Source organism: Onthophagus taurus, chromosome 11 (assembly GCF_036711975.1).
Source record: "Onthophagus taurus isolate NC chromosome 11, IU_Otau_3.0, whole genome shotgun sequence".
In the NCBI taxonomy this organism is placed as follows: Eukaryota; Metazoa; Arthropoda; class Insecta; order Coleoptera; family Scarabaeidae; genus Onthophagus; species Onthophagus taurus.
In genome coordinates, this window is record NC_091976.1 from 11,673,612 (window position 1) to 11,685,057 (window position 11,446).

Here is an 11,446-nt window from a genome sequence, read left to right on the forward strand (position 1 = left end):
ACTACCTATTTATTTACCGGTTTTAACGAACGTGATTAGTAGCTTAACAGTACGTATACTTGATCAGGACGGAAACTTGGTAGACTTCAGAGAAGAAGAAATAACAGTGAGAGTTCACCTGAGATCGATAAATTGAATTATTTAAATTTGACTAACGTTATGACAGTGTTATATCAAAACAAAAGAATGCGGTGGTCAAGAAGAGACAGAGCGAGAAAATTGTTTAATGCAGAAAACTATAAAGCGCGCGTCATCAGTCAACGTAGCGGCAGTAGAAGACGATCCATTCATCGATTATCACCAGTCAATCGAAGGTATTTAGTTCAGTTAGGATACGAAGTGTTAAAGTAATGGACATTTTAAAAGTAACGGATAAGATAAAAACAGATCACTCTATCGTAAGTTATGAATTCCATTCGCATCAACCGTTTGGATCGACCACGTTCGATAACAATGACGAAATTAGAATTTCAATTCCGGAAATAGATAATTATACTTTACCGAGCGAGAGTTATCTATACGTCGAGAGTAGTAGATAAAAGCCGATTCTAGAACCTCCTCTCAGAACCTCAGGTCAAGGTCAAGGCCAAGGTCACGTTGAGTGACCATGACCTTGCCCTGAGGTTCTGGGAGGAGGTTCCAGAATCGGCTATTGCAAAGGGGGTCGTTGACCAGTAACCTAGACCTAAACAATGACCTTTACTTTGAGCTCACCTCAGGTCAAGATCACGTTTAGTGACCATGACCTTGATCAGTAACCTTGACCTGAACAATGACCTTTACTTTGACCTCAACGGAGACCTTGAAGTCAACCTTAATTGTGACCATGACATTGACCTTGTACGTGACCTGAAATGAAGGTTACACGACGTGAGTTCATTGAAAACCCCACTTCGGAGGAGGTATGCTTTAAATAGCAGATAGAAAATCGTGTTCAACAGTATTGAAGTAAGAGTGTTGTGAACATGTTGACCTGCGACGTGTGTTACAAAGAGTTTACTAGACCAGATAATCTTGTGAGACATCAACGCACAGCATGTATTGGGAAACGTCGAAAGGTGGAAGAGGATCAACAAGGAGATGTTATAGTGTGTGAAATATGTGATGAACACGTAACCAGACAATGTTATTCCTCACATCTGCGCAGCAACAAACATAAACAGAAAGCCTTCGTAATAATAGATGATGGTGTAGAAAAAATAGATTCGATATTTGGAGATAAAATATGTAGTTTTAGAGTGAGCGATCATGAACGGAAGTACGTAGACATGAAGGAATTCAGTAACCGAATTAGAGAAAAAGTTATCAGTTTGATACAGTCCGTGAGGAATGTAAATGGTAGTTTAAAAGTGAATACGGAAATTTTTGGATTGTATTTCATAAATACGAAGGAAGAAGTGGAAATCAAATCATTCAACACAAAAAATAAAATTATAATAGTAGCCGTAGACTTGTACCAAACATACGAGGACTTTATGGACGAGATTATGGTGAAAATGTCGGAATTCCAAGAACGGGACTCAGGTAAGAGTATAAGAATAGAAAAGTAGTAAAATGCGAAACTAAAGGCGTTAATACTGCAGGTTGGACCTTGTTGGAAATATTATATCTTGAAGTGAACTGTAACAAGTTTAATCCTACAAGAGCATCGAGCTACATCGACTTACCGACATCCATAAAAGGGAAGAGAGCGGTAATAAACGTGCAAAATAACGATAATAAGTGCTTTGCTTGGGCACTGATGTCCGCGCTGTACCAACCCACAGGTTTACCGCAAAGAATATCATCATACCCAGATTATAGGGAAACAGAATTAAAGTTTGACTGCGTAACATTCCCAGTACCCATCAGAGACATACCAAAATTTGAGGAAGAAAATAACATTTCAATTAACGTCTATGGTATAAATTCTTGGTATAATGGAGAGAAAATGGTAGATGATATTGTAACTGTATGTATATGTAAACAGAAACGGGAGCGTCATGTAAACTTATTAGTAGTCAGCGACAATTTCGGGAATAACCACTATTGTTGGATAAAAAACTTATCTCGACTGATAAATACACAATCATCGACTCATGAACATCAAAGATATATTTGTGAGGGTTGTTTGCAATACTTTTCAACTGAAGACAAGTTGGTACGACATCAGATGGATGACTGTAAAAAAGTGAAAGCAACAGTACCAAGCGAACAAATAAAAGTGAATAAGTTCGGACATCTAGAAAAGGAAAATGTTTTACAATTTGAAGGATTTGAAAAAAAAATGAAAGTTCCGTTTGTGGTGTACGCCGATTTCGAGGCGATTCTGAAACCCTTAACGCCCGAAGAAGGAAAAGTTTACGATGATAATAAACCATATACGGCCCGATGTTTTGAACACGAACCATACGCGTTTGCGTACTACATTAAGTGTGCTTACGATGATAACTTATCGAAATTCCGAATATACCGAGGGCGAAACGCTGCTCTGGAATTTATTATAAGATTGGAGAAGGATGTAATAGAGATCTATAAACAACATTTGAGGCAAACAAAGGATATGATACCGCTAAGCTGTCTGGACCAATTTGTACATGAACTGAGTTCCGTATGTCACATTTGTGATAAACCAATAAACAAAGAAGAGAAAGTGTGTGATCACGATCACTTGACAGGATTGTATAGGGGTCCTGCGCATTCCGTCTGCAATATAAATTATAAATTACCGATGTTTATCCCTGTGTTTTTCCACAACCTGTCGAATTACGATGCCCACATGTTTGTGAAAAGTATTGCCCTAAACAAGGAGGAAGTAGAGGTGATAGCACAAAACAAAGAAAAATATATTTCTTTTTCCAAAAAAATAGTTGTCGGAGAAACAACCGATAACAAGGGAAAGAAACGCAAAGTGTTTATGAAAATAAGATTCGTCGACTCGTTTAGATTTATGGCGAGTTCTTTGGAAAAGTTGGTTTCATATTTGGATGATAAGGATTGTGTGGAAGTGAAAAAAAAATTCAAAGACTCTGAAGAATTTAGATTGATGCGCCAGAAAGGTGTATTTCCATATTCGTTCGTAGATTCGTTTGAAAAGTTGGAGTATAGTAAATTGCCTGATCATACACAGTTTTACGACATATTGAGTTCAAGTAATATTTCAAAGGAACAATACTCTAGAGCACAGACTGTATGGAATAAATTTAAGTGTACAACGTTGGGAGAATACAGTGACCTGTATTTGACGTCAGATGTGTTAATGTTGACTGACGTCTTTGAAAATTTCAGGACAATATCTTTGGAGAATTACAATCTGGATCCTTGCCATTATTATACTGCGCCCGGGTTTGGGTGGGATGCTCTGTTAAAAATGACAGGTGTAAAATTAGAATTGTTATCAGACATTGACATGTTACACTTTTTTAAGAAAGGAATTAGAGGCGGTCTCTGTATGTGTGTAAAACGATCTGCAATAGCAAACAACAAGTTCCTTGACGATTTTAACCCGGAAAAACCATCATCATATATTCTATACTTGGACGCTACCAATTTGTATGGGTATGCAATGAGTTGTAAATTACCAACAGGCGGTTTTCGATGGTTGTCGAACCAAGAAATAGCAGATATAGATGTGGAGTGTTTAGATGATGAACACCTTGGTTATGTCTTTGAAGTGGATTTGGAGTATCCCGAAAGGTTACACAACCAGCATGATGATCTACCGTTTTGTCCCGAAAACATAATCGCTCCCGGATCGAAGCATCCTAAGTTGATTGCGAACTTACAAAATAAATCGAAATACATAATTCACTATGTAAACCTACGTGAATGTGTGAAAAAAGGTCTTAAGCTAACCAAAATACACCGTGCATTGCAATTTCAACAATCGCCGTGGATGAAACCATATATCGATTTTAACTCTGAGAAACGAATGAATGCTACGAATGAATTTGGGAAAAATCATTATAAACAAATGAATAATATCGTGTATGGGAAAACGATGGAAAATGTTGAAAATAGAGTCGATATACGATTAGTGTCACATTGGGAGAATCGTTACAGGAGACCCGGTGCAGAAGCTCTTATCGCAAAGCCGACTTTCAAGTCATCGAAAATTTTCTGCCATAATTTGGCAGCCATTGAAATGCAGAAGGTGGAGGTCAAATATAACAAACCTCTGTATGTAGGGTTTAGCGTACTGGAATTGTCGAAAGCGGTCATTTATAACTTTTTTTATAATTTTTTAAAAGAGAAATATGGTGAAAACGTATTATTGTTATATACAGATACGGATTCGTTAATTCTCGAAATATTTACTGAGACTGTATACCAGGATATCAAAGAAAATATAGAGATGTTCGATACCTCTAATTACAAGTTAAACAACAGACATAATATTCCTCCAGGGCCGCCGATAGTTGGAAAAATGAAAGATGAGTACCCAAATACGATATTAACATCGTTTTATGGTACAGGAGCTAAAGCTTATTGTATTAACACTTTGGAAGGAGTTGTCAAGCGTGCCAAGGGTGTGAAAAAGTATGTTATCGATAAAAACTCAAGTGTTTCAGAATATAAACGGATTATCGAAGATGGAGGTTCTGTGCGAAAAAAGATGTATGTCTTTCGCTCCTCCTATCACACGATGTATACAGAACTAAAGAATAAAGTGGCGCTCTCTGCACATGACGATAAACGTTACGTGATGGAGGATGGATGTCATACGTTAGCTTGGGGAAACTATCTTATTGAAGATCTACGCAGGGAAGATCTTTTGGACAACTTATTGGAGTTGTTAAACGTAAACATGTATGGCTAGTTAAATTGCGATCAGTTAATTTGTAAAAAAAAAAAAAAAATACTTGCTTGTATCACAAAACTTGTATATAAAGTAGAAAGTAGGTTGTTAAAAAGGTTACTTGAAATAAAATCAACGAAATTAAAAAAAAAAGTTTTTTATTTTCTTAGTGTAAAAATTATAATACATCCTTTTTTGCAATCCAAGAATTATGAGAGCTATCCATTCCCAACCATTTCACTCGGACTTTATTTCCTTTTCGACGAAGAACTTTTTCAATTAAAAATACATCCGGGTGTTTCACACGTTGTAATTCTTCGTCGTAAAATGCTCCAAGAATGGGTTCTCCTCTACCATCTTTAATAAGGTAAGTCCTGGGATTAGTATTTTGAGCTGTCGCTATGGTGAAAATTTCATTGGACCAAGTTGGTTGGTAACCTTTAGCAAAAGCGTGTCTGTACTTGCTAATTCGCACGTGTTCCCCCACATTAAATTTATGGTGGTTGGGGTCGACAACTTTAATGGAATTGTATACAGTATTTAACAGAGCAGATTCATTTCGTCGATTAACAGCTGAAGGTTTCATGTGAATGGTGCGATGTATTGTGTTGTTGTAAGATTTTAGTAATTTGGGTAGTAAGTCTAACCAGCGATAATTTCCTTGCATACTAAATTCTTTCCACATTTTATTTTTTAGGGTTCTATTAAACCGTTCGATAATCGAGCTTTTTAAAGTGGAATAGGTGCTGTAATGATTAATGTTAAGTTGTTCCATTAATTTTTGAAAATCGCTATTGTAAAACTCTTTCCCATTATCGGTTTGTAAGTTGCTCGGAGTAATATTCTTTTTACTATGCAAAATGTCCTTCATAGCTTGAGTAACCTCTTTCCCAGTTTTGGTTTTGAGTGGTAAGGCCCATGCGTATTTTGAAAAAGCGTTGATAACAGTCAGTATATACTTGTAACCTTTATTGACCGACGCATATGGGATCATTTCAACCAAATCAGCTTGATAAAGATCCAATAGTCCGTGAAGCAGAACGCGGCGTCGCCGATAATGTCGTCTCGCAGGTGCATGTAGTTCGTTAACGAGATCTCGCTTAACACTAACCATTACTCTACAACCCCTTCAATCAACAACTCTACAAGAAAAGGTAGTCCTCCTATCGGTGCATTATTTTTACACTTAATGGTATCTCCGCGTTTGAGTTGGACTCCCTGGAGCGACTTAATAACGATATCGTTAACAAGTAACTGAACATGAGCGGACTTTACAACATCTTTTATCATACCTTCGTAGAAAGAATTGATGTAATCCGTAATTCCACTTTTGTTTGTGATTTTATAAAGTTTTGTTTTTGGATCAACATCTCCATCACCACGTAAAGTTAAAATAAATGTTGATGAAGGTTGTAGAACTTCGGATCTTGCTATGTGGTTCTGTATAACATGGTGGTGAACATGCTTACCAAATTTATCGATAGATGTAGAACCATGTTCACCAAAACGGTTTAAAGGCATATTGGCTTCTGAAGCGTCACAGAAACAGAAAAAAGTTTATATACCCTTAACGAATGACTTGCGCTTCCCGTAATTCCTCTATGAGGGATATAATTTCGTTATGATGAGCAGTATGACCTGCTGCTTCGGAAGCAAGTAGTAAACGCAACCGATCAACTAATTCGTTCACGTCGTCCCAGTATTCGTACTCTTTAATTGCAGCAGGTACTAACAACTTATTTAAGTGACCTGATCCAGTTTTAGGTTTTGGCCAATATCGAGCCCAGTACACATTTGGTCTTTGACCCAAGGAAATTGGTTTGATTATGTTCACAAACTTTTCATTTTCATCATCAGTTATGATACTTTTTGAAGCGTCATAATCTCTTTTATGTACATTCGAACGTTGTAAGATATCTTTGTAATTTCTCGCATCTGGTAAAGTAAATTTACCCGGTTTATTTTTGAATAACAACTCGTATAACCCCGGTGTTCCTGTATAAGTAAATTCACCCACCAAAATGTTTTTCCCGTCAAACGTTATTGGTTGATTTGCGATATACAATCCATCGGTAAGTGCACGAACACCGTAAGTTTGATCGAACTCGTTATTTACATCTACTGTTAAACCCGTAACATAGGTACGTGGTAAGGGGTCCAGCTGCCCTAAAGCTTCTCTAATAACTGTCTGTTCCATCATTCCCTCCATATTCTCTTTCATGCGCGCCAACTGCTCCCTAGCGTCCCGCTCGTAGACATCTAAAGATGTGTCTGACTCACGAACAGAAAACTCAGGTGTAGTATCTCGACCCTCGAACACCTCTTCGTCGCTGAGAAATTGCGGACTCCGTGCGAGTTCCGGTGAAACATCCATGCTAGCTCCCGGTTTAATGGGTGTTGACGTAACTCTACGTTTAGGTTTCACTCTAGGAGTTTCCAGTTTAAGTCCTTTAGAAGGTTTCTGCAAGTCAGCCAGTAAGGCTGAGATATCTGGTGACTGCTCCTTTTTCGGGGTAAATAAATCACGTTTTATCCCGAATTTATTGTCGAGCGCTAATAAATTGACAGTTTGTAATTTTTTGGAAATATCTGTCAGAGGTTCTTTCAGTGGAGCGAGTTGAGCTTCGGCAATGGACTGCTTCTGTTTTATATCTCCTTTCAAAGTGCGTATTTTATGTTTAACATCTTCTCGCGCAGCTATTAACTGTTGTGCAACATTACGATTCATAGTTCAACGTGATAGTGTAATGATCGCACAGAGACTGAGCATGCAGTCGTAAAGTCAATGGTTTTACAGTATAATGTACTCATCGAAACCTTTCCGATAGCGTCCGTTATTTTTATCGCAATCTAAATCAATAACTAATATACCGTGCGGTGTATCCCAACAAGTTCGACAAATTCTGACAAAATCATCCCACGTAATGTCCCCTAGCAAATGATCGTTGTAAATATGTTTCAAGTTAGTGAGATCTTGTTTAAATAAAACTAAAAGGTTGCAATTGTCGCGTAAAAGCTGCTTGGAAATGGCGCTATAACTTTGAGCGAGTAAAAAAGTATCAACGTTTCTATGACGACCGTATGAAAAATATTCCTTGATAATCTGTTGCTCTGTAGGAGCAATATCATCAAAAATAATAATTGAATATTCTTTCACCTTTGACGGTGGTAGAAATCGTCCGACATCTGAGTATTCATAATAGCCGCAAGAGCGGATAGGTTTAAGTAATTGTCGTAGAAATTCGTATTTGATTTGGTAGAGTGAATTAGAGCACAAATATACATTCAAAAAGCGCAACCCGTTGAGAGCTGTCAATAAAGTTAACATTACGTTTGTTTTTCCGGCACCCGAAGAACCAATTATCAAACCACGTTTACATTCCCCACCAAATAATTCGCTATGTCGTTTAAATTTATTTGCAGCGAAGTCGTTATGAAGATTACAGATTGGTAGTGTTAAAGGTTGGCTAACAAACTTAACGTCTTCAACCATGCTGACGGGTGATACTTGAACGGGAGATTAACAAGAAATGAAGTCGTAGTAGAAAACAATGTTTATTTTATCATAAAATGTAGCATACAAAAAATTTCAGCAGATTATTTATTATCATTGTTTCAAAATAATGGTTTACAACACTTTAACTATATAAACTGTTAACATTGAGTTTGAAAGTTATTTAAAGCGTGCGTAATATTACACAATATTTATTTTACAATAAGACGTGGTATACATAAATTTACAAAATTATTTATTATCATGATTTCAAAAGTATCTGTATGGTTGATGTAGTAGAACCACCAGTGGGTTATTCACATACAGATGTTATGTGATTAAACAAAATAAAGCAGTGTAAGTCACAGTACAATTTACACTACTTAGTATTAAATTAACAATAAGTAGATACGGTAAATATTCAAATAAGTAATTAATAATACATATTAACAAAAGCATGGGAGCGGTAACAATAAGTAGATACGGTAAATATTCAAATAAATAATTAATAATACATATAAACAAAAGCATGGGAGCGGAAAAGGTGAAAAGGAAGCGAACTTGTTGTCATATCATCAATTCGAACGATTTTCAGTATCATACAAGGATGGTGTACAAATTTGAAAAAACCACCTACAACATATTAGTTGCTGAGACATCCCCCCGACAATTCCTCAGTACTTTGATCCTCCTCAAGTTGTGGTTTAAAACAGACTCGAAACAAAGACACACGACAACACATCGCACACCAATATTTTTTATTTAAAATAATAGTCTGCAATCGTTCAGAAGATGCATACTTTATTTTCGAGCGCAATTTCACACGACAATCCAGTTGTAAAACGTTCGTTATACTAATATGGTGTAGGCGGCGTCGACAACGATAGCAAAGGTTGCCCAAATGTGATTCATAAAAAACATACCTTGCTTGATACTGAAGACCCACTCCGAAAGTTGAACTCCAATCAACCGGAGAACCGTGGAACAACTTATGTACGGTGCCTTGCGACATTTTCTTTCCAAAGCGTTCCACGGTGGGGAAGCAAACCTCCCCAAGATTGATTCGATCGCCCTTTCGGGATATTCGACGCAAGAAGCATATGTCCCAGCTGTACATTACGTTTAGTAGTAGAGTCTTTGGTAAAACATCTACTAACCGCAACGTACGGTCTTTACGGGAAATCGTCGAATTAACGCTCTCCATAGCCAACTCCTGCAACGTTAACACTGCAAGAGACAAAAAAACTGAACGAGCTTCAAAAAAAAAACGCTATTAACCGTTGTCAGGCAGCAGCCTGAGAAGGGACTTATACAGGTTAATTTTGGTGTTGTACATGTTAAGGATGTTTGAAGAAGCAGCAAAGCAGACGGTGGGATTCTGGTTTACTGCATTCAACGCGTTCACGAAGTGGCGCTTATGATGTTCCAAAGTCGTCACTTTGGTTTGCAATTGAGGTTTCAAGCCCAAGATGAAAAAATCCTCTTGGGACAAAAGACTGCTTGCCAAGTTGGTTGTTGAATGCAGAAACGCATCAACCCATGGGTCGGGATGTGCGGTATTTACAGCTGGAAGATTTTGCCTCTGCGGGATAGTAGGGATAGGTAAAGGTGGTGGGAACACCACATTTTGTGGTGGGATAGTTGTGATAGTTGGCGGGCTGTCACGGATGTCGATGGTCACCTCTGGTGGAGATGTAACCACCGTTGCAGGTCTGGTTACTGTAGCGAGTGTAGGTACTCTTCGTGTGTTACGGGGAGGTTTGGCTAATGCGTTGCGCAGCAATCTACAGGAGTCTTGTGAAGCAGGAGAAGGGTTTGGGCGGGTAGTTTGTTTCACGCAACCCCTTGACAACAAGTTGACGCGTTTTTTTATACGGCGGGATGTGTACCGTATGGGTCCACTCGAGAAGACAGGCGAAACACATATCCTATCGGAGAGTTGGGATACGTCTTCCGTCGCTGGTACAGACGGTGCCGCAAGCACCTGGTTTTCAGCAGGTGCTTGACTTGTGACATCCGTATGTACAATATCTGGAAGTGGTTGTACCACGTCGGCCTGATTGGTAGCAGGTTCAGGTGGCACAACAACTTCCTGATATGTTCCTTCTTCTCGTATCTCCATACTGATGCGAGTTAAGCCGTAGGACGACAAGGTTGGACTGGTGGTAACAATCGCACCATTGTCGTTCCCTGGCTGTGACCGGAGCTCATTCATTATTTGCTCGTACAGTGGTGGGTCTGTAGTGAAATCCTGCATGGTACGACTCAAACCGTCAAAGTTGCCGCTGCAATATAATGGTAACGACGGTAGGCTTGACTCAACAACATTCGTACTGTCGTTATTGCGTGGCAGCACGGCAACCAGTGGGTCGGTCATACCATCGGTATTATCGCTTGCACGAGCGTGGCTGTTACCAATTAAGTGAAGCATAATGGGAAAGACTTCAAGGAATCAAAAGGGTTACAAAAAATTTGGATTATTTTATTAAAATTATACGTTCGCTCACGTCTGACAAGTTTGCAATGCGCTGAAGAACCACTTTTCTCAGCGTATAACAATTAATGTCTGAAATCATCACAAACATACATGAAGAAAACCGATAAAAATTGTATTGATGTAACTTACTTTTCAAATGGTTTTCTATCACGTCTGACAGGTTTGCAATGCGCTGAAGAACCACTTTTCTCAGCGTATAACAATTAATACCTGAAATCATCACAAACATACATGAAGAAAACCGATAAAAATTGTATTGATGTAACTTACTTTTCAAATGGTTTTCTAGCAGAAGGCGATTTCTTCGTGGTCGGAAAAACACAGTTTTTAACAAAATCTGGAAGGGGAGGTGAAGAGGTTTCTTTAAATAAAACTCATCAATATGGATAAAAAAATAACATTTATTTCTTTTCTAACGTACATTTAATACAATGCATTTTAGGTGGTGGTGGTCCATCGAAATGAGTTTCCGCACAATCATTATTATAATGTTCAAGACACGGTAACTTCATTTGTAACATTTTCGATTGCTGGTAGGCGAACGGTAGTTGGGTCCAAATTCTTCGTAATTCCATAGATGGTACTTTATCGAAATAATACTGTGTTGGTAAATATTTTAAATCACGAGCTGGAATGTTCGCAAATGAGGCATCTTGTTCATATTTTTTCATTACGCTGT

The 11,446-nt window shown here is 38.1% G+C and overlaps 2 protein-coding genes across 3 annotated transcripts; one reads left to right on the plus strand and one right to left on the minus strand.

Annotated features, from left to right (window-relative positions):
* Window positions 1-965: 965 nt before the first annotated feature.
* On the plus strand, window positions 966-4,798 carry LOC139432102 (uncharacterized). Its single transcript, XM_071200444.1, has 2 exons — window positions 966-1,524; window positions 1,584-4,798. Exons 1-2 carry the CDS (start codon window positions 966-968, stop codon window positions 4,796-4,798), a joined length of 3,774 nt encoding a protein of 1,257 aa, XP_071056545.1.
* Window positions 4,799-9,368: 4,570 nt separating this feature from the next.
* LOC139431896 (uncharacterized) lies at window positions 9,369-11,099 on the minus strand. 2 transcript variants are annotated; one of them, XM_071200145.1, is made up of 3 exons: window positions 11,038-11,099; window positions 10,897-10,977; window positions 9,369-10,836 (listed from the first exon to the last, which is right to left on the minus strand). In XM_071200145.1, exon 3 carries the CDS (start codon window positions 10,699-10,701, stop codon window positions 9,544-9,546), a length of 1,158 nt encoding a protein of 385 aa, XP_071056246.1. In that variant the 5' UTR covers window positions 10,702-10,836; window positions 10,897-10,977; window positions 11,038-11,099; the 3' UTR covers window positions 9,369-9,543. The 2 variants fall into 2 exon arrangements, with proteins under 2 accessions (XP_071056246.1, XP_071056247.1); XM_071200146.1 differs by lacking the exon at window positions 10,897-10,977.
* Between the last annotated feature and the right edge of the window lie 347 nt (window positions 11,100-11,446).

What these genes read in the sequence shown, in the direction of transcription:
- LOC139432102 (XM_071200444.1), top strand. Translation starts at nt 966, where the DNA reads ATGTTGACCTGCGACGTGTGTTACAAAGAGTTTACTAGACCAGATAAT. An exon ending in ATTCCAAGAACGGGACTCAG is followed by an intron (nt 1,525 to 1,583) that starts GTAAGAGTATAA and finishes TTAATACTGCAG; the next exon opens with GTTGGACCTTGTTGGAAATA.
- LOC139431896 (XM_071200146.1), bottom strand. Translation starts at nt 10,701, where the DNA reads ATGCTTCACTTAATTGGTAACAGCCACGCTCGTGCAAGCGATAATACC.